General features: G+C 50.9%; 11 protein-coding genes across 11 annotated transcripts; 3 read left to right on the plus strand and 8 right to left on the minus strand.

Annotated features, from left to right (window-relative positions):
* Positions 1-143: 143 nt before the first annotated feature.
* Positions 144-1,741, minus strand: BU26DRAFT_515234 (uncharacterized protein). The gene is made up of 2 exons (XM_033828017.1): positions 1,321-1,741; positions 144-1,267 (listed from the first exon to the last, which is right to left on the minus strand). The coding sequence occupies exons 1-2, from the start codon at positions 1,555-1,557 to the stop codon at positions 368-370; spliced, it is 1,137 nt and encodes a 378-aa protein (XP_033687792.1). The 5' UTR covers positions 1,558-1,741; the 3' UTR covers positions 144-367.
* Positions 1,742-2,081: 340 nt separating this feature from the next.
* BU26DRAFT_515236 (uncharacterized protein) lies at positions 2,082-2,626 on the minus strand. Its single transcript, XM_033828018.1, has 2 exons — positions 2,291-2,626; positions 2,082-2,236 (listed from the first exon to the last, which is right to left on the minus strand). Exons 1-2 carry the CDS (start codon positions 2,608-2,610, stop codon positions 2,128-2,130), a joined length of 429 nt encoding a protein of 142 aa, XP_033687793.1. The 5' UTR covers positions 2,611-2,626; the 3' UTR covers positions 2,082-2,127.
* On the minus strand, positions 2,497-4,231 carry BU26DRAFT_515237 (uncharacterized protein). Its single transcript, XM_033828019.1, has 4 exons — positions 4,095-4,231; positions 3,351-3,428; positions 3,216-3,303; positions 2,497-3,167 (listed from the first exon to the last, which is right to left on the minus strand). Exons 1-4 carry the CDS (start codon positions 4,150-4,152, stop codon positions 2,726-2,728), a joined length of 666 nt encoding a protein of 221 aa, XP_033687794.1. The 5' UTR covers positions 4,153-4,231; the 3' UTR covers positions 2,497-2,725.
* An 893-nt stretch (positions 4,232-5,124) lies between these two features.
* Positions 5,125-5,790, plus strand: BU26DRAFT_515239 (uncharacterized protein). The gene has a single exon (XM_033828020.1). It carries the CDS (start codon positions 5,157-5,159, stop codon positions 5,541-5,543), a length of 387 nt encoding a protein of 128 aa, XP_033687795.1. The 5' UTR covers positions 5,125-5,156; the 3' UTR covers positions 5,544-5,790.
* BU26DRAFT_515240 (voltage-gated potassium channel subunit beta-1 channel subunit beta-1) lies at positions 5,593-6,981 on the minus strand. The gene is made up of 4 exons (XM_033828021.1): positions 6,553-6,981; positions 6,362-6,501; positions 5,856-6,314; positions 5,593-5,790 (listed from the first exon to the last, which is right to left on the minus strand). Exons 1-4 carry the CDS (start codon positions 6,952-6,954, stop codon positions 5,640-5,642), a joined length of 1,152 nt encoding a protein of 383 aa, XP_033687796.1. The 5' UTR covers positions 6,955-6,981; the 3' UTR covers positions 5,593-5,639.
* Positions 6,982-7,328: 347 nt separating this feature from the next.
* Positions 7,329-8,607, plus strand: BU26DRAFT_209565 (uncharacterized protein). Its single transcript, XM_033820628.1, has one exon. The coding sequence runs from the start codon at positions 7,703-7,705 to the stop codon at positions 8,357-8,359; it is 657 nt and encodes a 218-aa protein (XP_033687797.1). The 5' UTR covers positions 7,329-7,702; the 3' UTR covers positions 8,360-8,607.
* Positions 8,608-8,621: 14 nt separating this feature from the next.
* Positions 8,622-10,483, minus strand: BU26DRAFT_601041 (uncharacterized protein). The gene is made up of 6 exons (XM_033835229.1): positions 10,033-10,483; positions 9,673-9,978; positions 9,575-9,622; positions 9,378-9,528; positions 9,058-9,329; positions 8,622-9,004 (listed from the first exon to the last, which is right to left on the minus strand). Exons 1-6 carry the CDS (start codon positions 10,464-10,466, stop codon positions 8,719-8,721), a joined length of 1,497 nt encoding a protein of 498 aa, XP_033687798.1. The 5' UTR covers positions 10,467-10,483; the 3' UTR covers positions 8,622-8,718.
* Positions 10,484-10,636: 153 nt separating this feature from the next.
* BU26DRAFT_560147 (uncharacterized protein) lies at positions 10,637-13,264 on the minus strand (the record flags this gene model as incomplete). The annotated part of the gene is made up of 1 exon (XM_033832772.1): positions 10,637-13,264. The coding sequence occupies one exon, from the start codon at positions 13,262-13,264 to the stop codon at positions 10,637-10,639; it is 2,628 nt and encodes an 875-aa protein (XP_033687799.1).
* Positions 13,265-14,781: 1,517 nt separating this feature from the next.
* On the plus strand, positions 14,782-16,035 carry BU26DRAFT_420487 (uncharacterized protein; the record flags this gene model as incomplete). The annotated part of the gene is made up of 2 exons (XM_033823364.1): positions 14,782-15,500; positions 15,555-16,035. Coding segments are annotated over 2 exons (1,200 nt in total), but the record flags the coding sequence as incomplete, so codon positions are not given.
* A 10-nt stretch (positions 16,036-16,045) lies between these two features.
* Positions 16,046-17,714, minus strand: BU26DRAFT_587452 (putative penicillin-binding protein; the record flags this gene model as incomplete). The annotated part of the gene is made up of 1 exon (XM_033834686.1): positions 16,046-17,714. Exon 1 carries the CDS (start codon positions 17,681-17,683, stop codon positions 16,046-16,048), a length of 1,638 nt encoding a protein of 545 aa, XP_033687801.1. The 5' UTR covers positions 17,684-17,714.
* A 541-nt stretch (positions 17,715-18,255) lies between these two features.
* On the minus strand, positions 18,256-21,709 carry BU26DRAFT_601043 (dipeptidyl peptidase III; the record flags this gene model as incomplete). The annotated part of the gene is made up of 7 exons (XM_033835230.1): positions 21,484-21,709; positions 20,434-21,437; positions 20,335-20,384; positions 19,837-20,290; positions 19,714-19,787; positions 19,281-19,658; positions 18,256-18,354 (listed from the first exon to the last, which is right to left on the minus strand). Exons 1-7 carry the CDS (start codon positions 21,618-21,620, stop codon positions 18,256-18,258), a joined length of 2,196 nt encoding a protein of 731 aa, XP_033687802.1. The 5' UTR covers positions 21,621-21,709.
* Positions 21,710-23,821: the final 2,112 nt, after the last annotated feature.

Below are 23,821 nucleotides of genomic sequence, written 5' to 3' on the forward strand. Positions count from 1 at the left end.
TGTTACCGCGTGAGTAATGCTTACAATACTCGAGGCCCGCAGATAGGAAAGAGAGATCGAGATTAGAGGACTGCCGTCAGTAAGTAGGCTTTGCGTTTACAGTATCATCTTCACAGCACTGAAAGTCCAGGAGCAGTCGGTTCGTCTAACGGTGTCACGTAGATTCAGAGAAATGTCTATCGCAGAGCTAGCTAGCTATCCCTGCGCTGCGCTGCGCACCGCACCGTGATCTAGCAAGCAAGCAAGCAAGCAGTCCCCTTGCCAAAGAAGACGAAGAAAATTGGTATCCTAAAAGATTAGACATACAGCCATCGCATTCACTCCTTGCTAAACTGAAAGGAAGGAGACCACCCGCACTCCTCCCTCCTCAATCCAGCACGCTATCCCCCGCCTTCGCCGCAGCCTTCGCGCTCTGCTGCTGCGTCTTCTCCTCTTCGCTGCTGTCCTCTTCGTCGCTGTCCTCTTCGCTCTCCAACGCTCCAGCGACCTCTGCCTTCCCCGCGTTGTTCTTCCCCGCCCCCTTCCTAGCGAGCGGCTCGTACTCGCTGTCCTCCTCTTCGGTGCTGCTCACCTCCGGAATCGCCTGCTCCTGCTCTATCTGCTTGATCTCCTCGTCGCTCACCATGCCAACCCTCGACCCGTGGAACTCCGTGATCGGGCTCGTGGGGTTCGAGCCGGGCGACTGCGGCACGGGCGATGCTATCGAGGAGCGTGGGGATCGGACATTGTTCGCGGAGGAGGAGGAGGATATCGGCGCGGCGCCGAGGGCGGGATTCGCGTCGTCGATGTGGCGGGAGGGCGGCGAGTGGACGGGTTTGGAGGTCAGTTTGGGGATGGTGGGGCTTTTTGCGGTGGGGGGTTGGTCTTCGGCGGCTGAGGAGGAGGGGGCGGCGTGTGGCGTTGCAGGGAGGGGGATTGAGCGCGGGGAGAGGATGGCGCTTGTGTCTGCTTTTGAGCCCTTTGTTGGTGTTGAAGCGGCGGGCGAGTTGAGCTTCTCGGCTAGCAGGGGGTTGGTGGTGGTTATCTTTTCGGGGACGTGCTTCTTCGACGCTGCGACCTTTGCGGCTTCGGCGCCTAACTGGCGGAGAGCGAGGTTCTGCTCTGAGCTAGATATGGGCGTATTCTCCTTCTGGGCCGCGGTCGCGGCTGGTGCAGCAGCAACTGGGGCGGGAGTAGACTTCGCAGGCACAGGCGCTGGTGTAGAGGACACGCCCAGTGCTTCCTTGAGCTCGTCATACTCATTCCACTCTTCGATCTGCTCGAGATCCTGAAGCAGCCGTTAGCGCCCCCATTGTGGCTCGACAGATACACCCGACGCACCGCAATCACAAAGCCCTCCTTCACAAGCAGCGGCAGCTTTTTTCCCCTCGCTCTCCGCCCATAGAGCTTCCGCGCCAGCTCATCCGTCGCGGTATCCACACCCTTGAAGGGAATCTTGTTGGCTTTCAATATCGTCTCAATGCGCGACGTAGCCGTGACAATATGCGAGGAGCCAGCAGTCAACGAAGTAAACAGGTACAACGTGGGATCGTTGTCGTAGACGCTGAGTTCAGACATGGCGTGGACAGGGTGATGAGGCGGGGCCGGATGCGGTGCTGCCTTGGAGCTTACGGATCTCTAAGTGGAGCAGGGACACGAGAACGAGAAGGAGTAGGAGCGCAGAAGCAGTGAATAGCGTGCGTGTGCGCCCAGCGCGCAATGGTGCAATGAAGACGTGTGCTCTTGGGAGGCTGGAGCGCCTCGACTCAGGGAGAGGCGAGACAGACGGCGCCATCCGACGGTGGGGCTTAGCGCCGTGATTACATGATGCGGGGCGCCTTCCACTTTCAAATGCAGGGCAAGCGCATCCTTGATCCATGGGACGATGAAGTCGATCACAACTCGTGACATCTATGGTCTTTGAAAGAGGAATCGTGAAGCCTATACAATCAACGGAAGTAGCGGCCATTGGCCTTCGTAGCCAGCGGCTGGACCAGGGTGACAAACTAGGATCGAAGAACTGAGCGGCTTCTGGATTTGCAGAAAACGTGAACTCATTATATACGTATGCAAAGTAGATTAGAGATTAGACCCAGAGCGGCCTCTCCAGCTCCCTCGCCATTGCGTCCAAGTAGCTGTTCCGGCGATTCATTGTGCCATCGTCGTATTCGTCGACGTATAATTACCATTGCCCTTCCCAGCGAGGACGGTCATCAACGCATCCCGAACCTCAAACTCCTCGAGGACGGCGCCAAAGCTGTAGCGAGCGAAATCAGTACAGGTCCTCATCGTAGCAAGAAGGAAGTCGTACCCATAGCATCTAACTTTGGCAAGGAGCTCGCCCTTGATTTGTTGCACGTCCTCCTTGGAGAGCTCCTTGAACTTCTGGTCCTGCAAGATCATCGCCCAGGCCATGATAGGCGTGATCTCTCCATCGAGGGGAAGACGGTTGCTGAGGTCCAGCAGCTTCATTAAGTCCGGCATCGCGATATCCGGCATCTGATGCGGATAGTTTTCTTGCGGGTGGTGCGCAATATGATGTTCGGGCGGCGCAGTCGCCATCAGCGCGTGGCCGCTGATTGTCTCGTCGGCGTCGTGAGCCCGCACCATTAGGAATTGCATGTGGTCCATGCAGGGACGCTCTAGACTGGATGGCGAAGAGCAGTCAGAACAGAGCGCAGAAGATAGAAGAATCGAGACGTACGATGAGCGAATTAAAGAAAAGAGAATTGAGGGGTGACGGGCATTATTGCTGGGGTGGAGGAGAAAGATAAGGCGTTCGATCGTACGTTAAGACGAAGTCCACTCCGATTTGATCATAATCCATCCCGCCGTTGGGGTGAGGGACCGGTTGCGGCTGGTTGACGGCTATGTCGTGGGAAACGGATCCTCGATGCGGCATCGTGGGCGGCGACGTGTAGCCGGTTGAATTGGTCCCAGGGCCGTAGCCGCCTGACACGCTGCCCGCTGAACTGCTGCCGTACGTTGAGCTCCCGAAAGGGGGTAGGCCGTTGCTCGGACTTGAGATGTCAAATGATATGCCGTGGGCCATGAGCAGTTCCTTCAATCGTCGGTTCTCCTCCGCGAATGCGTCGCGCTCTCTTGAAGTGTTGGCGAATGAATCCTTCAGGCGAAGCACTTCTTGCTCTAGCGCTTTGATGTACATCTCCTTCCGCTCTCGGTGCGTTCTTGATGTCTGTCAGAGCTGAGATTGCAGCGTCATCCGGCGATCATACCTTTGCGCCTGCCTGTTGAGCTCCTGGCGCCGGGTCAAGGCCGGCTTGCTGTCGGGCTTGGGCCCCCTCCTCTTCGGTGGTTGTCCATCTGATGATGATTAGCGAACTCCTGCGACTGACGCCTGAAGGTCGCACCTCGTGTCGTCTTCTTCTCGGTCAGGTTTTTGAAGAATGCGAAGTTTGCTAGCGGACTTTTGGAATCTGAGTTGCTGCCTATTGATTGCCATTGCCCCTTACTCTCCATTTCCGCCGCGAAGCCAGCCGCACTACCTCTCCGGCTGCCTGCCGCCTCGGAAAAGCACTCCGAAGGGCGGCGAGAGACAGGCGAAGGGTACTCGACGGCAGCGCCGGAAGGAGGGTAGGTGGGCGCCATGGTTAGCACATCCGACCATGACATGTAACGATTATGCGACATAGTGAAATATTAGGGAAAGATGTTAATCGCAGAGGATAAAGAGAAATTACAATAGGCGTATGTATATGGGGAGCTTTGACATGGTGAGGGTTGCACGGCCTTGTATATGTATTTCCATGGTCCTGCTGGTCTCTGCTCGCAGCGGTGAAGGGTGCAGTCGTCAATGCGACGATGCCAGACTTCGGTAACGAGTATGCCGTAGGAAAACGTGATATAGCATTGCGCTGGGTGGCACGACGCTGCCTCGACGAGACTCGCGGTGTCTCTGCAGAATGCTTTTGGACATGGGCCTGGCAGAGGGAAACATATGTAGCAGAAATAGACCAATGCCGGGGGCGCGAGCGGTGCCAAGCAGAACAGGCAGGAGGCCAAACCTGTTGCAAGGCGGAGACAAAACAGAATGGACGTCAAACGTAGGGCAGTTCAAGCACGGGGAGGACGCCAAGACGAGAGCAGAGACTCACCAGAGCCATCCGGAAATCGAGCGTCCCCGGTCGAGGGGTCGGGCGAGATAGCAGCCATGCTATGCGGCTCGCATTGATCAACAAGCACGCCTCGAGGTCAAACGGTTCAGCGCCGTCGCGTATGCGTTCGTCGAGCGGCCGCGGTGCTGGCGCTGGCGCTGTGCACGGCATGTCAGTCCACGTTCCGACCCTGCACATCCGAAACATACGCACCTAAGCGCGGTCTGGTGTTCACGGTGCGGCGGCTGCGAGGATACTGTGTATGCACAGGACTCTGGCTGTAGCCTGCCCGAATCAGCGGCGGGTCGAGATGCTTTTGAAGGCTCAGGGCGCGCGGCGAGAACGGGATATCGATGGTGGTGACGCGTGCGGGCGCGAGTGTGGTGGGACGCGCGAGGGGGCGGGGGCGCACTTTGGAGCTCTCTGCGTCGCAGGACGAGGCCAGACAGGAGGGCTGAGGGCGATGCGACCAGATGCAGTAGCGAGCCCGACGTGCTTCAAACACTTGCAGCGCCGCTGTTTAAAGCTGCTCGACGAGGCATGCGCAGCGGTGGCTGCGGGAGAGAGCGGAAGAGCAGGCGTCTGCACAGCCCCGGGTGGCTATTTGGAATCTTGCAACTGGAGAGCTAGTGGGTTGCCAATGCTCGGAGAGGCCGGGCTAGACGCTCAATGCACGATGCACGCTCAGCGGGAGCGCGGGTCGACGTGTGTGGTGAGCAGAAGTTGCGGCTCTGCGGTGATGTGCGATGTACGATGCGTGGGCGACGGGTGAGTCCGCGGGCCGCCTACACCGATTGGGGAGTGGACTAGTCGGCGGGCGCAGGTGGGGAGGCAGACGAGATGCTGGAGAGCGGCGGAGCAATTGCACTCGCGCGCGGCCGCCAACTCTCTTTATCGTGGAGAGACGCGCGCCGGACGGCTGATGGCCTGCTGATGGCGCGCTGGCCGGTCCAGGCCCTTTGCGCTTGCGCAGTGGTCTCCCACGCCCAACCATCCATTTCATGTGAGCGCTCCAACTTCCCCAACCCCAATATCAACATCTCCGCATTGTTAATCTGCATCATGCCGCACGCTCAGGCCACAAGTGCCTATTTCTGTCCCCTCGTGGCCACGCCGGCTTGGACTTTGCGGAGACAGCGAATCGCGAGAGGCTGGCATATAGCCAAATCCCCATGCCGACCGTTGCTCCTTACGAAGACCTTACGAATCAACAACTCCTGCTGCACTCCTTCGTACGATCCTTGCGAGCTGGCCCATCACCTGCACCAAAGCAATGGCCTTGTTCCTGGCCGCGCTGCGGCGCACTGCAGCACACTGCAGCCGTTGGCGATCCTAGTCAGCAGTGATTTGGAAGCCAACCACCAACGTCACTCACTCAATGCGCACCCGTCCGCGCCGCGACTTCTCGCCCAGAGGAACACGATGTGCCTGCATTGCAACTATGTTTGACGGTCAAGCACGTATCAACGCGACGCTCTACCCCGCACGTCTATATCCAACTTGTCACGAGTCCTCTAAGCCCTCCTCATGGTTACACGACCGCCCTTACAACGATGCCTTTGGCTTGTTTTGTAGGATGTTCTCAATCTCCCCCATGACCTCCGGAGTCATCTTGGGCAGCAACTTCAAAGCCTTGCAGTTGTCGTGGACTTGCTGAGGCTTCGTTGCGCCCAGGATTACGGTGCTTACGTTTTTGCTGCAACATGTCAGTGTCTGGGAGACGACCTCGCACCTTGACTGCTGTCTGGGGAGAGAGCTTACTTCGCAGCACACCACGCAAGAGCGAGCTGGGTAGTGGTGGCTCCGAGCTTCTCGGCAACCTTACCCAGCTGCCTCACCTTCTCTAGCTTCGCTTGGCCTTCCTCGCTCTTGAGTTTCTCGATGGTATTCTTGAAGAAGTCAGGGTTGTTGGCGAACCGTGAGTCCTCTGGGATGCCCTTGTCGTATTTGCCAGTCAAGATTCCAGAGTCTAACGGGCTCCACGTTGTGGTCCCATACTGAAATTTCTCATACAGAGGCGCGTACTCTTTCTCGAATCGCTCCCTGTGGAACGCATTATACTGCGGCTGCTCGGCGACCGGCGCGATGAGGTTGTACTTCTCGGCGACAGCGTGGGCTTCCTGGATCTGCTCGGCCGACCATTCTGACGTTCCCCAGTAATACGCCAGGTTCATGTGGATCGTCTGCGTAAAGGCCTCGACGATCTCCTTCATTGGCACGCTGGGGACGGTTAGGAGAGCCACAAAGAGGACTGAACCGTGACATACTCTGGATCATAGCGATGGGCGAAGACGATGTCGACGTAGGGCGTCTGCAGACGAGCCAAGGAGCTCTTCAGTCCCTCGATGATGTGCTTCTTGCTGAGGCCCCTCGTGTTTGGCTCCTTGCGTCCGGTTCCAAAGAATACCTCAACAATGTTAACAAAGCAGTCTTCAAGAATCGCCCAGTGCGAACTCACCTTGGTCGTCAAAACGTACTCGTCGCGCGGCCAGCCCAGCTCCTTGAACGCCTCACCCATCTCGAGCTCACATTGACCCCGCGCATACGTCTCAGCGGTATCGAATGTGTTGACGCCGTAATCCCAGGCCGCCTGCATGCAATCTTTCACAATTGAGCCCTTCTGCGTTCCACCATACGTCAACCAGCCACCGAGCGAGAAGACCGACACCTTTAGACCCGCAGGTCCAAGGCGCCGAAACTCCATGTCATGAGGATCGAATTTAGACTCGACGGCAGGCATTGCGAATCTTGCAGAAGTTGACAAGTATTGGATGCGTGAAGGATTCAGAAAAGTTGGGCGAGCGCGCGGAAAGTTTTTCAGAATTGAAGCGAGCTGTGGACGCAGCGTGGGGCAATTCATCTTGGATTTCTAATCTACGTCATGCCAGCGAGAAATAGGAAGGCATTTTAAGCGGGAGAAAGAGAGGGGCATCAACGCCACAACACGTCGACATCACCATATCGCCGTCAACGCCGTCATTAGCTCCGGCAGATTACCTGAGAGTTTCCAGTGCTGCTCAGGGGTCAAAGGGGATCGTCCAATCTCTCAGGCTCTCTTCCGAAGGATTACCAAGCCGAGAAGAGCCCCACCAGACCTGCGATTGGCGGTATAACCCATGAAAAACGACTTCCTCTGCAGAATCCTTTCCCCAGACTGTCAAGAACTGCGGCGCAAGGTTGGCAAAAGCTTGACGCGGCACTTTGTTTTGAAACGAACCTGCGGCACCGAAGGGTGAGATCAGCGCCCAGCCTCACCAATCAGACCGCGCCAATCGCGCTTTCACGTGACCCCGTCAATCATCCGCCAAGCAAGGGTTGGCTGCCGTTCTTCCATTGTTCACCCCTGAGTACTACGCGCGAGGTAAGATTATTGAAGGAATGAGCCAGCGCACTCGCGCACCAAGTCATAATTAGGCTTTGTCTCGCTCCCTTCACACAATGTTATTCTCTTTCTCTACCTACCTCGTGAAGGCCTTCATTATTGTCACGGCGCTAGTTCGCCCATATAAATTCTACAGTCGCTCTTTTTCCTCTTTCGTTCCCAGCAAATCGAAGCATTACATACCCAGTCCTAGATAGACTCAATACCCCCACTAATCATCAACAACATGGTCAAATCATCAATCCTCCTCGGCTGTGCCCTCGGCCTTTTCGCCGCCGCACTACCCGTCGACGAGTGCAGCACCCCCAACACCAACTCGGGCGCCGCCACCACCTCTCTAACCGCGGACACCCTCATCGCCATCGACCCCAAGACCGCCTCCTGCGACGGCGCCACCTTCCCCGCCGAGTGCGCCGACGCCTCCCGCGCCGCGGCCTCCATCAGCAAGTCCTTCGAAAAGTACAGCATCGCCTCTCCCGGCGAGCAAGCCGCGCTCATCGCCCTCATGCTCTACGAATCCGGCTCCTTCAAGTACAACAAGAACCACTACCCAGAGCCAGGCCGCCCGGGCCAGGGTACGCGCAACATGCAGATGCCGCAGTTCAACATTGACTACGCGGCCAGCCTGTTTGGCAGCGCTGCTGTCCAAAGCGCCGGCTCGCTGGACGGCGTGCTCGAGCTCGTGAGCAAGGATGAGGAGAGCTTTGGCAGCGCGGCGTGGTTCTTGAGCACTAAGTGCTCTGCGGATGTTAGGACGGGCTTGGCGGACGCGACGCCGGAGGGCTGGGCTGCGTATTTGACCCAGTGTATTGGCACGACGGATACGCCGGATCGCGATACTATCTGGAAGGCTGCCGTGCAGGCTTTGGGGTCTGGGAACTAGAGCACGAGCGTCGTTGTTTGATTTGATACCTTTTCGCTGCGGTCTTAGTTCGCGGTTAGCATTATGCGTTCTTTTCTGGCTTTTTAGACGGCTGTGGAAATGGCCTGGAGTTGTTGGTTTTGTTTTGTTTTTTTTTGTTTGGGACTTGCGTGGTCCTGTCGTCGCCTGGGTCCTTTCTTCTGGACTTTGGGTGACCTTATAGATTATTTATTGTTTGGGTTGCAAATTCTGGTTCGTGCTTGGAGTCGCGATGTGTGAATGTCACTACGTTTGAGCCGATTTCTTGGCTTCTTCGACTCTACAAACATAACCCGTCTCCTGTTTCAGCAGCCTTACCGTTCTTCCCGGCGACCACCATCTCATTCCCCACCGTGATAGACAATAATATGTACGTTTCTAAACAGACCAACTTCTTCGGGAGAAACAGGCCACTTGCATGACAGCTTGGGTCGTGCACATCTCAAAACATCTACTTTTCCCCATGAGTCGGGTGAAGTAAATTTCCATGCGGTCCAAAGAATTTGGTACAGTGGGAGGTAATCTGCCTCTTCCCATGACAACTCAGTAGTCTCCGTGGATTCTAGGGGGAATTGTTCGATAATAGCCTTGAAGTCTTCAAATCCGTAAGCTTCATAGTCGTCCCAACTAACGAGACAGTATTAGCAGAACATAGGAATAGGATAGAAGGGATTACATACCAGCCGCTATTCCAAAATTCATGCCTGGCTCGATACCTCGAAATCGCTTCAACGAAAGTCTCTTTTCGAACTAGAGGGCTGATCTTGTGGATGGGTACAGCGACAGACATCTTTAATCTTGCACATGGCGTCACTCCGAATGAGTTATGGCAATGCCCATGTCGGTCAAGATTAGTTGGATGTGCGCTTTGATACAACTTGTAGAGCCCTGAGCTGACAAGTCCCTCTCCAGCGATGCCCTTGAAATGATGCTTCAAGAAGCCGTCGAATATCTAATAAACGTCAGTTACACATCAGCGAATACGAGTGCTCCTATGTACCGGCCACTTGCTGAACCACTCATACGGCAGACTAAAATCCCTTCCCAGGAAATCTTCAAAGCGAATGTTGTCATCCAACAGCAAAGTTGGAGCGAGGTATAGAAAAGGCGAAGACAGACGAGAAAAAGCTCGGATGTGAGTCATGACATGCCTAAAATCTATTAATAGGGAGATCCAAAAGCGGATTGGGGACTTACATGAAGTACATAAGAATACTTCGGATAGTAGCGAGGATTTGGAATAATCTGCAAAACTGAGCTATCGTACAGTAAACTTATTTATTCCGGAAACTTACAAGTTGTTCAAATTGTCCAAAACTTTCATACCGGGACTAATTGGCCGGACAGTCTCAATTGAGGAGAGGTCCGTGTTCGCGAAGGATACTCTACTATCCCGGTGGGCGTCCGCTCTCCCGGGGGGATAATGCGCTCGAATTCTGTCTCGGCTGTGGTCCTGAATACCCGGAGATCTGTTCAAGTGTGTTTTTAAACCATCAACGGCTTCCATAATCGTGGTGCCGAGAGAATTGTGTTCAGATCTGCATGCTTCTAGATGGGTCTCCAATGATCTCAGTCTTTGGAAGGAGGAACCGACTACACGCCTATATCATCATTATTAGATCTCTATTGTCGTACAAGGGTTGCGGGTAGTTTACAAAGTTTCGTATTGCAAGAGTAACTGGAGAGTTTTAACTTCGGCAGATACTTGGTTCCTCAGGCGGTCCACCTTTTCGGAGATGAATAAAGACCACTTAATCTTGCGCAAGCCCGCGCGTAAGGCTTTAGAGGCATTCGTCGAAGATCTTTCAACCGAAGGTTCGTGTTTTTGGATCTCGGTGATGAAGGTGCGGAGTGGTCGTTCCATTGCATTGGCCAAGGTTTGTACAGCTTGTCGAACCATTGGGTCAAGCGTTGAAATGTTGATATCTTGTAGATACTGTAGAACAATGCACAGGCATTGCAGGAACTGCATGGTATCCTGATATTCGGAGGCGGCTCCGTTCGTTTCATTTAAGGCCTGTACGATTTTCATGAAGACCTCAATAGCAAGAACGATGTCGCCCGCGCTGAAGCCGAATGGGACGGGCATGACTCCTCGACTGGATGTTGTAATGCGAGATGAAGAAGTAGGCTTAACTACGGAGTGAGGATTATAATAGCGCTGCTGCCTGGACTATGATGGGGCTTGGGCCTGTCTGCGGGGTAGCATTTTCGCAGCGCAGAAGCTGATTGGGGCACGACCTGGTGCAGCTGATATAACTAAGAAATGGTTACCATCTCGTATTGTCGTCCTTCTTTGGCGAATTCCTCCACTGCCTCGCCCTCCATGATGCCAGGGACATATACTTTGCCTACCAACCTTCGTGACCCATCCACCTTCCTCAAAACCGCTGGCATAGGAAGGCCAAAAAGAATCCATAGCTCGTCTCCGGACTGGATTCGATCGATTGTTGCGCCAACGTAGCCACTTGCTGTGGTGAATATGTTTCCCCTTTCTTTCCGGTGAATATCTACTAATGGCATTAACGCGGGTCCTTCGGTTGGGTGCATGTATGGTTTCGCTTCATGCTGCCCGAAAAAGAATCCGAGATCCTTGCCCCAGTAGTCGACGGTTGCGGCTCGTTCGTAGAATGAAGAAAAATAATCATGTTCCGTTCGCTCTACGAAGTCGCCGGATTGAAGGACCGCTTCCAAATTCGCATTCGCAGTTCTTGGGACTTCGAATACGGAAGTGACATCTCTTCGCTGCGGATTTGGCTGCCACCCGATAGCTGTGAAACACTCTGCAAGAGCGTTCTCGAGACCGGCGTCGCTGCCGTACCGGTGCTTGTTCGGTTTCTGAAATTTGGGAAGGCTTGGCCCTCGAGCGCGCTCCATCACGCTCGAAAAGATATCCTTTAGGTTGCTTGCCAACGTTTCTACCGAACATTTGCTGATGTCTGTCAACATAATGCGGAACGCGTCCAGAAGGACCTCCTCCCACTCCTCCAATAAGGGTAGGCCAGAGTATGGCCGCTTTAATTCTATTGCTTGAAGGAGGAGGGGCTTAGCGTACGCTCCTGTTTCCGAGATAACGTCTATCATGGCGCCTTGACATGTTATGACTGGGACTCCGAACGATTTTGCTCCTATTGTGATCTTTGCAACCTTTTCCGGTCCGTCAGCGTGATAGAGACTCATACTGCCGGTTACCTCTGGTAAGGCTAATTGACCGTTTCGAAGCGCCCAACTTAGCGTGATGTCTTTCCAAGGTATAGCCAAATTGGGGACCCAGGAGGGCCACGCATCTACTCCAGGCGAGATATCACCCACGAAAAGAAGCATATGCAATGTCGACGTTGCTTTAATGTGGGCTATTACGAACTCGGCCATTACCATAGCTGGGCTAGTCGAAGGACTGTAGTCTGGTTTGATGGCTGTAGCCAAATCCCCAGGGAAGAGATTCATCAAACCGTAGATCCTATCTCGGGAGTCCTTGCAGTGCGTCATACTGGCGAGACGGAGGATCAGGCTTGGGAACCACCATGACATGGCATTTTCGTCAGAGAACGAAGAGCTCGATTTGATCATGGCGAACGCGTCAGCCAGACTCATCAAATGATTGTTGTATCTCAGGAACCTATGCCCAAGGCTCGGGGAGGAAGAGGCCAAGTCAGGAATGATAAGTGCGTTCGAGAATTGTTCCCTTCGTCCGATGTTGAAGTAGTACACAAACTGAAGAATATTCATCCAAGGGAACCTTCGGTTGCCACAAATAAGGAAACTCCCGTTCGGAGCAACGGATGTTTCTTGCACGATCCATGTTCGGTACCAGTAAGGCAGAGCTGAAAGAACTGCCTGCATTTGAACCATCTCGAGGAAGTCAAATTGGGCTAGCCAAGTCGACGCCAGCTCCTTGTTCTTCTTTTCGATATGACCCATGCATTCCCCGACGAAGTTCATGAATTCGAGAATTTTACAGTGTTGCTCTGTGACCTCACTGAGCCAGATAGCTACTCTGGTGGAGTTCTTGTAGATGGAATACATTCGGGTGACCTCGACGTTCCGCTCTTCAATGTCGCCCTGATTAATGCATATAGCATCGGCCCATATAAGTAGACCAGAGCGGACTTCTGGAAGCTCGCGCAGAGCTCGGAGTGCGTTCTCCAAGTTCGCTCCGACCTTGAAAGGGGAGCCGTCGAGGAAAATGTCGGCTGTTTCGTTGGCTTGGTCCGACGTGAGATGGTTGATGAAAGGTAAGGCTTTGTTCATGAGTTCTGCGCACCTTGGGGAGATGTCTTCCAGAATTTTTCGCAATCCGAGTAACTGAGCGTGCTCGTATGACGTAGCTGGCTGTCTCGCCCAGACGTAAGAAAGAGCAATATATCCAGACAGCGCTGCCTCATTCGGCTCCTTCGGTAGATCGGCCCAAAGCCATGTCTTCATCCACTCAGTCCATAGCGCTTCGTCCTGTATCTCATCCCAGTTGTAGCAAGGCACAAGGGTTTGGAGATGACTTTTGCTTTCTGTGAACTCCCGACGAAGCAGATTCACGCGTTCACGGCCCACAGCCTCGGGGCTTTCCTCATGGTGATCGTACGCTGGGCCGTCGGATGGAGTAGACATGTAGTATGCTCGCATCTTCTTTATGATGAGGTCGAGCGAATTGATGAATGCGGATGCAATAGTGGCCAAGGTGCTCTTCTCCTTCGCCGCCGGCGTGAACTTTCTGAAGTCATGGTACTCCATCTGACAGCGTACGGGATCATCGTTTATCGAAAGAGACCGGGCAGACGAAGGTGCACAGGTGGATGGCAGAATCCTCAAGAATCGAATCTCGTGCCTTGACCGGTCCAGTGGGCGATAAGGGTTTGAAGGGGGTGAACTCTGGCCGGCAGATGTCTCCATATATGCGGTGCCTCAAGCGCGGGCGTGCGGATATGGATGTCTTCCGCCCCAAAACAATAGCGTTGTTGTATCTACCCCGTGTTCTATCGTCTCTCAGTTGTGCGGAGCTGTATTCAGGTCGCTCAGTGCGGGGTACGAAGCCACAAAAGCCACTAGGCTTGGCGCTGTCAGCTGGTGATTTGTGAGCAAGATATGAATTACCAACGATACTTGGTCCGATCGGCGTCGCCAGACCCGTGGTTGGTGAATTGGGGGTGAATAAGCTTTACGTGATGGAATGGGGCTAGACATAGGACAAGCTAGAGTATATGATAAGAGACGACAGAAAAATATGCCAGTTTGAGAGCGGCAGAAATGTTGTACAACTGTTGCCTTCGTCTCTGATCTATTTGAGTCCCGTCAAGATATGGCCGTGAGAGCTACATATTGTCATGACTAAATACGAGCGCGACGGAGAGAGCCGACTTGACAAGTGGGGTGCTTTGTCTCTTATACCGTGGGATGGTTTCAACGAGACTGAGGTGGTGCGTTCTCGTGGGTGACTTCGTGGAGTTTCGTCACGTTAACGTAGCCCCGCCTCGTCGCAAAGGCGTTACCTTTCGTGATCGCCTGGGCTTAGGGAGCCCTACCCTAAGACTTTGCTGCGATTGGTAATTAGTATCAGAGAGGAATTCTCACAGGAACCTCTCCACCGTTATCTTGCCCGAGCTATTCATCTTCATGCGCTTCCAGTATGCCGCCACTTATTGGTTTCGTGACATTCGGACAAGCTGAGATGGCGTTCCACCATCATGACTTGCAGAAGGTGTATGAAGTAGAGTTGGATCAAGAGTCTATTACGGCGGATTTTGTCTTCTTGGAAGGCAAGGTTTTCCTACCCAGATAATCAAGGTGTGCTTTGTGGTTTACTAAGCGCCGTCTCTGGCCCCACAGCGGCCCGTTCCTTCGGCCCACCGTCTCGAACACAATCCGTGTCTCTTGACTCCATGGACTTCTCACAGAACAGTCGACAATGGTGTACCGATCAGGAAACGGACGCGATCGCGCGACACGCCGACGTAGCCACCCGCCATATCAGGAGCGCAGCCCCGGAACGTATGCCACTGGTTTTCTTTGGGCATCGTCGGGCGTTGCTCTAACTCCCCCTCTTCTCTTGGCTGTGTCCCTGCGCCCTCTTCTGTCTCACCTTTTGCCAACACAACGGTGTTGCCCTGTGGCATCATGGGCCCCGTCCGCTTGCCCTCTCTCTGAGCAGTATGTTACACTAATATTTTAATACAATGCCTTCCACTGATGGTATCCTTCCATAATTCTTATCGCATAAACCATGGCTTCCATAGCGCGCTCGCAGAATAGTTTCGGTGCGCCGTTAAAGCGAGTTTCGGGCGGCCGACGCTATAAGACAAGTAAGGAAATCCACTCCTATTCCGAACTTTACGGCTCACGTGCTAAATGCTGCAGATGTTCGGCCTGCTGACGACATTCTGCTATCGATATTCCCCACCGCCGCAGGGCCGTCTTTGACGTGGTACAAATACTGGCTACCATATCAGGTCCAAAGCTTTCAGCACGACCTCAGCAACTCTTTCGCTTCCACACCATTTGAATCGACAGATTCGCTATTTTCGAAAGACTCGAACATAATGAAAGCGTTCTGCGAAATTGCACGCCTAGCCAAATGCGACGACGCGAGCACGCTGGAGCTTATCTCGAGAGCGGTGCGGGAACTGGACATTTTTAGCAAAGGAACAGAGTCAGATCACAATCTCCAGCAATTTTTGGTATTCACATTTCTTGGCTGGCAGACAATGCTATGGGCCCCGTCCTTCACGCCTTCGTTCGACGAGCTCATCGTCCAAGATCCTCTGATTGGCGTCAAAGCGACGAAAATCATCAACAAAAGTCAAAACCAGAGAGACGCCAAATTGCCTCTATTTCGCTTCCTCTACGGCTTCGGCCAGTTACTACCAGCACCCCCGAAGAAGGACGTCTACGATGTGGAGAGGGGTACTCCCGCGAAGCATTCGGAGATGGTAACTCCTAGAGACCTGAATTGGTTCCTCCTCAGCCGGATAGGATCCGTCACAATAACTTGGATAGATACCATGGCCGAGCACTTGACGTTCGACTCCGGGAACCGCGTCTTGTACCTATTCCGATATCCCTCATTCGCTGCGCGGTGCATGGGCGAGTTGAGCGAGGATGGCGAGAGATCCACAGACAGCGTTCTGCATGCGTAAGTTGCCCGCGTTCAAGGTAATGCCTTCTATAACTGACGTCTCCCGAATAGGTGCGCTGCGCCGGTAAAGAATACCACCGACTGGCCTTGTGCAGACGACGTGACCCAGTTGTTGCAAGAGATTCTCCTATCCTACAGGCTCCTCTTTGGCCAATTGAAAATCTCGCGTAAAGAGTTCAGATCTCTCTCTCCTTTCAATGGCCTCCCGAAATCCCTCAAGGACCCGTTCCTCAAAGAGCTGTGTAGCAGGAAATCACCCGATATAAGTCAATGGATCGAGGAGAAAGACCAATATTACTTGTCCGATGACTTCCCAATGTTGAGCGAGCAGGTATTGGCGCTTCATCGCTTCTTAGCTAAGCACAATCCGCGTGGCTGGCGCCAGGTATGGCGCAATCGTCAGTATACAGAAGAGTGGTACGCATTCTGGGCTATCCTTTTCATTGGCATCATTGGAGTGGTCTTGTCGCTTATATCGACGGTATTACAAGCCTTTCAGCTTTATCTATCGTACAAAGCGAGGCGTACCTAGTACAATGCCTTCAGGAAGGTTGTCGAGCAAACCACGATGCTTCCTCTCGATAATGCCACTGCCATAGTACTCCGGAAATAACACCGTCGGACTCCCTTCGAAACCGCAGCAGACCCATTCGATGATCGAAATATTCGAGCATACAGTCTTTAAGCCATTCGTCGCGCGTCTTGGGCAGGAAACTGTACGTATCGCCGCAGTGGTGGGCCAGAGGATAGGACGAGGAGATCTGATCGTTGAACCGCACGGCTGGGGCGTCTTGAGTGTATTCTATGTAGATGGTGGTTGCAAGCTCAGCGTTAGTATAGGTTCCAATGTAATCTGGAAAATCCACCTTTCCCGTCTGTTCGGTCCGGTCCTTCTCCAACGGCGCCAATATCCGAGTCTTGAACCATTGCCTACTTAGCTCCGCCTCATCCTTAGCAGCAACGACGAAGTCCACGCGAGGCTTCAGATCAAAGAGCGCTTGGGTAAGGATGCGGCCTATCCAGTCACTCGGATCGCCGTCAGTGCCTCCGCTCGACAGGACTACGATGACACTGTCTGTTTCTGGAAACATCATAACAATGGAATTGTAGCCAGTCACTTTTCCATTATGCATTATGACTTGAAGTGGGGGGGAATGCTCCCCAAGTATAAGACGATGGTCCGCTCCAGACAGTTTCGTTTCCTTGTTGAAGCTGAGGAGGCCAACATTGGACGAAGGCAGAACGACCTTGAGCCAACCGAGACAATATGCGCATAGGTTCTGATGGCGATCGTTTGCAGGTTGCGGATAGAAATCGCTTAGGATTGTGGATATCTCCTGGAGGTCGTTTGGGGGATCATCCATATTCGACTTATCTTCGGACTTTGCGTCCTCCCATTTCCATCTTGCGAGTATGCTCTGACCCCAAATTAACATGTCCTCCACTGAGCTCCGAAGTCCGCAGTGGATAGATGCTGTAGCAGTCTCTGCCAGAAAACTCGTCGGATGCAGCCGGGTCATCGTCCCATCACTGAGTCTAGCGTACGGGTGGGCCGAGTTCTCGTCCTCTTGCCGTCCGCTCGCGAAAGTCCTCCTCATCCCAAGCGGTTCAAAAATGTTTTCCCGGAGAAACTCTCCGTAATGTTTGGTCGATTTCTTCTCAATAATCTCGGCCGCCAGTGCCGTAACGTCGTTATTATATAGCCAGTAGCGCCGGAACCTGGCTCCGTGCTCGTTCGCCGTTGGTAATCCGTTCAGAATCCGCACTAGGTCGCGACGGTCTGCGATGTTCGTTCCCCTCGGGCCAATATGCAACACGTCATGCTGCGCAAGTCCCGTAGCATGGCAAAGTACATCGATGAGGTTCGCATGCCGTGCAATATTCGGGTCGCCCACTGGATCGAAATCGGGGAGGTACATCTTCAGCGGCTCACGCCAGTCTAGAACTCCCCTGCTAACCAAAATTCCCACAGCGGCTGATAGGAATGATTTGGATAACGATGCAATACAATACAGTGTAGAAGAGTTGGCTGGGAGCTCATTCTCGATGTCCCTGAGACCGAAGCTGGCCTTGTAGATTGAATTCCCTTCGTGGACCACGCCAATGGACACCGATGCGGCTCCGCAGAGTCCCATTATCTCTTTGATTGGTTGCTCACAGTCCTCTATTACAGAGTTCATCGTTAGTTCGCGGAGTTGAGGAGAGTTAGCTTGCAATGACCTGTAAGTTGCCCGGATTGTTTCTTGCTGACAATCCTAGGCATTGCCATATTGCTTCGAACAGACAGAACCCTCTCAGCAGCATAGCCACGAAAAGCGATCATGTCCACTTACCCCATCTACAGATGCTCATTGCTAAGACTGCTCTTCTTGGGCCTCTACCATCATCGGCCAATGAATTCGAATCGCGTGAAGGACCATCTGCAGGACCACGAAAGAGGGGCGATCACAAGCACGATCAATGAGGTAGGCTTCGGGATAACGGAAGAAGCGGACGACGGAAACGAAGAACGTGGGTCTACATGGCATCCGTACCCAGTCAGAGTCTCCCGTTCAAGCCACGGCACTGTTCATCATCGGTGAGAGCCCATGCCCCACATAGCCATTATTGTTACGAGCCCGATAGCCTTCCGAAGTGTGCCCCATAGTCGGGAGTGTGCCCCATGATCGGGTGGGTTGGAGGGCTTTGCCCGTTACACAGCAGCGAGGCTACGGTGAATTGATAACACCGGCGTTTATTGGTTCTTCTTGTCCTACCAGAACCGTTGAATACTAGCGATCCTCGTCTTCCCGGTAAGGCAGTCCTCCTCCACGCCACATACGAGGTCCATGGGCCGTTTGCGGAACTCCAGCTACTGATAGTAAGCAGACCCTTGGCCCCATGACACACACACGCTGCAGGTAATGGAGCGCTTTGCATAGGAAAGCCCTGGGAGCCTGATGGAGCGACCTCATTCACCATGTGACAGAAAAACTGGCCTGATGGAAATGCATACTCAGACCACTGGCTAATGGAGAGGGTATTTATCTTGGTGCATGAAGGAAATGCCGAGACCCAAAAGTATGGATATTTAAGCCTCCTGATTCTCCCAAAGTTGTAAGATGCACGAGTGCTAAAGATTCGCAAGGCTACGTCAGGCTGAACTCGAGCATCCCAAGCACGCACGAAAAACATCCCAGCAACAGGTTAGTGGTTGAATATATGGTAGGCCGTGAATGAATGCTAAGGATTTAGAAAGCACACATAACTTCAACATGGCCAAAGGCGACGCTAAAGGCGGCGGAGGTGGCGCCTGCGCTGGCATCGGCAAGCCTGCTATTGGAGGTGGAGGCCCTGCTCCAAGGCTCGGTCAAGACGGTGGAGGCGGAGCAGGAGCTTGTGCGGGCACAGCTACCGCCACGCTCGGAGGTGGTCCAGTCCCGGGCGGCTGAGGAACGTTCTGGTCAGAGCTCTGGGTGTGAAGCGTCAACTTTCACTCTCGCTTGAAGCCGTTGTTAAGCCTGTCAAGTCTCTCGTTGATGCGGCGCTGGAATTGTTTCGCAGACCAATACAATGGCCGATGTCCCCTTGCAAACATCTTCACGTGTGATGATTGTGAGCACAAGAATTCCAAGCTACGTCGTTTTATTTAGTAAATCAGCATTCCGCAAATACAGACATCTCCTTTACCTCTTAGTAGTAAGTATTAAGATATAAGTTAATCATATAAATTAAGATTATATAAACTAGTAATTATAAGTTCCTCTGCGGAAAACGATCCGCCCAGCTCTGAATTACCCCAAGAGGGGTCTCTTCATACTCTCGTAGCTCTACCTCACCGTTTTCCTTAAGGAAAGTGTTACCTTGGATGAAAGCCCAAGGCTTTGACGGTTGTGCCTTCACAAGCTCCCGAACCTTGACCCATTTGTCGCTCACCGTTGTCAACGACTCGTAGCGTTCCGTGGCTGCAGTGACGTCGCCAGTACAACGCCACATGTGCAATTCGAGCATGAATTTCTCCACTGCTCTCCTGCCGTGGGTGATGATCTTCGTGCGATCCAGGTGTACGGTCACTCTTTTGGATTCGTTGTCTTGGGACAAGCTGATGAAGCCTTCTTCGGCCATCATCACTTGCAAGGTTGCGAAGAAGCCGCGCTCGTGCGCCTGACCCCAGACCTATTGCACGTCAATTAGGAGCGCTTTGCAGCCCAATTGTTGTAGGAACTCATACCTTCTGTTCAGGGTCGTAGACTCCAAGCGCTTCGACTCCGTTGACAGCAGCGTGAAGGTAGGCGACATAGATCACTGGTGCACGTTTAGTAGAACAAGGGTGTTCCCGATGAGACATACCCACGATCATCGGCCTTGATCTTGCTATTCTCATCATAGCCAAAAATGGACAGGACCTTGGGATTAGTGATCAGATAGAGGCCCACGCAGTCTGCACGACACTCCTCCAAGGTGGTCGTAAGCTTGCCGAACACGCTAGTTGTGGTTTCGCCTTTCTTGTAGAAGGATTCGATAGGCTTATCGGTGAGCGGATTGAGCGGCGGATGGTCCTTGTCAAAGTTAAAGGAACCATCGCTATTTTCTCTCAGCAGCCTATTGCCCGTGCCATGTCCAATCAACTCGTGCAATGCTATTTGAATGTCCCATGTGTAATACTCTACTGAAAGGTATTCAGCCGCCTCCGAAGGGACCACGAAACGTGCTTCCTCGGCCGGGTCGATGAGGCGGAGATCAGGAGGTTGGTTTCGGTTCGCGATCATGACATTCTTGAAGCCGGCGCGATCTCGAATGTCAGGGTACTAACAACATGAGCGTTTTTTAACGACTGTGGGGAATAGCATACGTTTGGAAGATTAATACCGAGGAATGTGACGCTCGAACAATAAGTCAATGCTGCATTCTTGTTAGCGCATTCACGGCTGGGTGGCACGTGCATACATACCATGAATGGCGGTGAATTCCGGAGCTTCAAATCTGTCGCTTTCAAAAGGACCCATGCCATCACGATCTTTAAAGTATCTGACCCAAGGCATGCCACTAATGAGCTCTTCAGATGCCTCAACGAGCTCTCGAAGGGTCTTCGATGCTTCCTTGTCAGTCAGAGCAACCACCCCTTGGAATTCTGCTCGTCTTCCGGCGGGGTCTCTGTACTGTTCCACGAAGCCGATGATTGACTCAACGATAGGTGAACGGTCCTTGAGCCACAAGGTTTGGGCTTCTTTGAAACGAGCAATGTCGCCGCATGTAAAGTAGGCGATGTACTCTGAAAGGAATTTCTTTTGAGCATCGGTTTCGCTGTTGTCCCGGGCCTTTTCCAGGGACTCGCAGATGCGCTTCAAGGTCTCGGCATGTTCTCCTCTTTCGAGTTCAACCAAGGCCCCAGACGCCGTCTTCCCGAGAGACCTGGCTGGCTCCTTCTCAACGCATGCCTGCATTACCTTAAATCGACTTCCTTCGTCTGTCACATATTTGGCGATCCTCGTGTTCTCCGGTCCAATTGCGTTCTTGTCAAGGAGCTTATCGATCTCGTCGACCTCCTCCTGGGATATAGGTTCGGGCCCAGGATAATAGGCACTCTGCGCGTGCTCGCTTGGATACCCTAAATGCCCTGGTTCGGTTGAGAGCATCGGCTCCTTGCACTCTCGAAGTAATTGGACCGCTCGCGCGGAAGCGTTCTTGGCGACGGTCTCCAAAAAATCAACCGGAACACCAGGGACGAATTTCTTGTCCCCATAACCATAATAGTTGCCCTGATTGTAAAGAACTAGTGCGGCATATGTATGGAGCTTCTCGAGATGCTCAGCTGCGTCGGGGTTGGCGGTTTTGTCCAGTAGCGAGTTCCACTTCCCATCACAGCTGTGGTGTAGCTCAAGGATAAGATCGAATATGGCAGCCGACTCATGGGACACTTGCTCATGGGTAATGAGGGCTCCATCCCAAGATGCCCTGAAAAACCTTACTATGTTTCCTCAAGTTTTGGCCGGGGACTCACCTGCTCAAATGGTGAGCGTAGAGCTTTTGGAAATGGCTCAATTGCTCGAACGCTTTTCGAGCTGTCAATGAACGAACTGATATCCCATCACGCTTGGGAAGGACGCTTGCGCCCCTTGGTTCTGAGTCTTGTCCCATTTTGTTCAGCGTTCGCCTAAACGGAGGAGCGGTTGAGCAGAAAGTAAGATGTCAAGCTACCCCAGTGGATTAACCTCCTCCATCGCGCGTAGGAATCATACAAAGGGTGGAGGCCACGTCACGAAAGGCAATAGACAAAACGAAAAGAGGGGCTTTGTGCCGCACGACGGCAGATAGAAAGGAGTGGGGTAAGCCTGTTCCCACTAAATCCGGGCCTCTGCATCTGTGTGACGCCACCTTGTCCGCAGGGGTGCCCAGAGAGTCCAATGAGATTGCGTAGATCGCAGGCATGCGGAGTACAGTAGTAAGAATGCTATAGTGTAGCGAGAGGTATTATTAGAGAGATCTTACTAATTAACGTACTTTATCATCGAACCCTCCCACGATTTCTTAGCAAGAAAAATTAACAAGAATCTAACGTACTTTATTAGCGAAAGCTCTATATTACTAAAAGCTCTAAAAATACTAAGCTTTTACTAAATACTACTACCTCTATTATAAAGCTCTCTATAAACGTCTAATTAACTTTAGATAAATTCTAGATATAGCTTACGCTTTAGACTATTTAATAGAATCTAGAGCTAAGCTTATAGCACGCTATAGCTCTCTATAATATACTATAGAAGAAAGTCTATAGTTAATATAATAGAATTACTCTATAATATAAAAAGATATCTAATTTAATAAAGCTTATAAAGAATAAAGAGTAGATAATAGTTAAGTATATACTTAACCTAGATGCGTAAGAATTTACTCTCTAGCTTACTACTATTTAAGATATAGCTAATAAGCTACTTACTAAGTAAGAGAAAAAAGGTTATAGGTAAGAACTAGCTAAATAACTTTATTACACGCTATTCTAAGCTTAAAATATAGCTTAATTATAAGTATAACTATTAGAAAGTAAAGTAAGAAAATTCTATAATTATTTAGACGTAGTTTAACCTAGTAGGTAATATAAAGGTAAAGTATAGTATTACTAATAAAAATATATAATATACTTTATAAGTAAAAGCTCTATATAAGTAAAAGCTCTAAAAATACTAAGTCTCTACTAAAAAGCTACTATCTTATTTAGATTTCTCTAACTCTAAGCTACTTAAGATAAATCTAGATAAGCTATCTAACTTATTTATATTATCTTTAACTATCTAGTATATTCGCGTATTATACTCTAGCTTACTATAGCGTCTATAGTATTACTAAGCTAGCTAGCTATTATATACTACTACTTCTTTATACTACTTCTTACTCTTATTCTAATCTATAGCCTTTCTTTAAGTAACTAGCTATAAGCTAGCTTTAATTATAAGAGTATTCTCTTTCTAAATCTACTTTCTTTTACGTAAATTATACTTCTTTTTCTATACGTTAGCTACTTAAAGCTAGGTAACTTTAGACTTTATAAGTACTAGCTAATACGCTATTAGCTTATTATCTTTCTTAAGCTAATTAAGTAACTTAATAATATAAGTTAGTAATAAATTAAGGTACTATATAATCTTTAATTAAATTAGAGTTAATTAGAATCTTACTTTAATAAAATTACTAGATATTTTATACTTCTAAGTAGTAGTATTATTATTAGCGTATATAATTAAACTTTAAGCTTTAATACTACTAAATCTAGGTTAAATAAAACTAAGCTAGCGTCTCTAAATTCTACTCTAATATTATTATCTATAATTAACGCGTAAAAAGCTAACGTACTTTACTACTAAACGCCCTACAATTTCTTGGCAAGGAAAATTAACGAAAATTAACAGGTTTTTCTTAAATAACTAAGCGAAACCTTAATATTTTTTAATAAAAATTTATATATATATTCTCTATAATATATTACACCTTATAGTAAAGTTGCACTAAGATATATTACGTAATTAAAAAGCTATACGTATTTAACTAACTTTTAAGAAAAAATCTAGTTTACTTCTAGTAAGTACTATTATATCTCTATAATAATCTATAAAACTTATAGTATAAAGTAGTTATAACCTAATAAAGGTTTCTAGAAAACTTTTATAAAGCTAGCTCTTCTAGGTATAGCGTAATAAGAGATAGAAGTTTATAAGAAGTCTTTCTAGAGTTTTCTTCTCTAACTATATATATATATTATAAGATTATATATACTATAAGCCTTCTATATATTTAGAAGTAATAATTTTAAAATAGTTTTAGTATCTTTCTATCTTTCTATACTA

This window comes from Trematosphaeria pertusa (assembly GCF_010094035.1).
Source record: "Trematosphaeria pertusa strain CBS 122368 unplaced genomic scaffold BU26scaffold_3, whole genome shotgun sequence".
Taxonomy (NCBI): Eukaryota; Fungi; Ascomycota; class Dothideomycetes; order Pleosporales; family Trematosphaeriaceae; genus Trematosphaeria; species Trematosphaeria pertusa.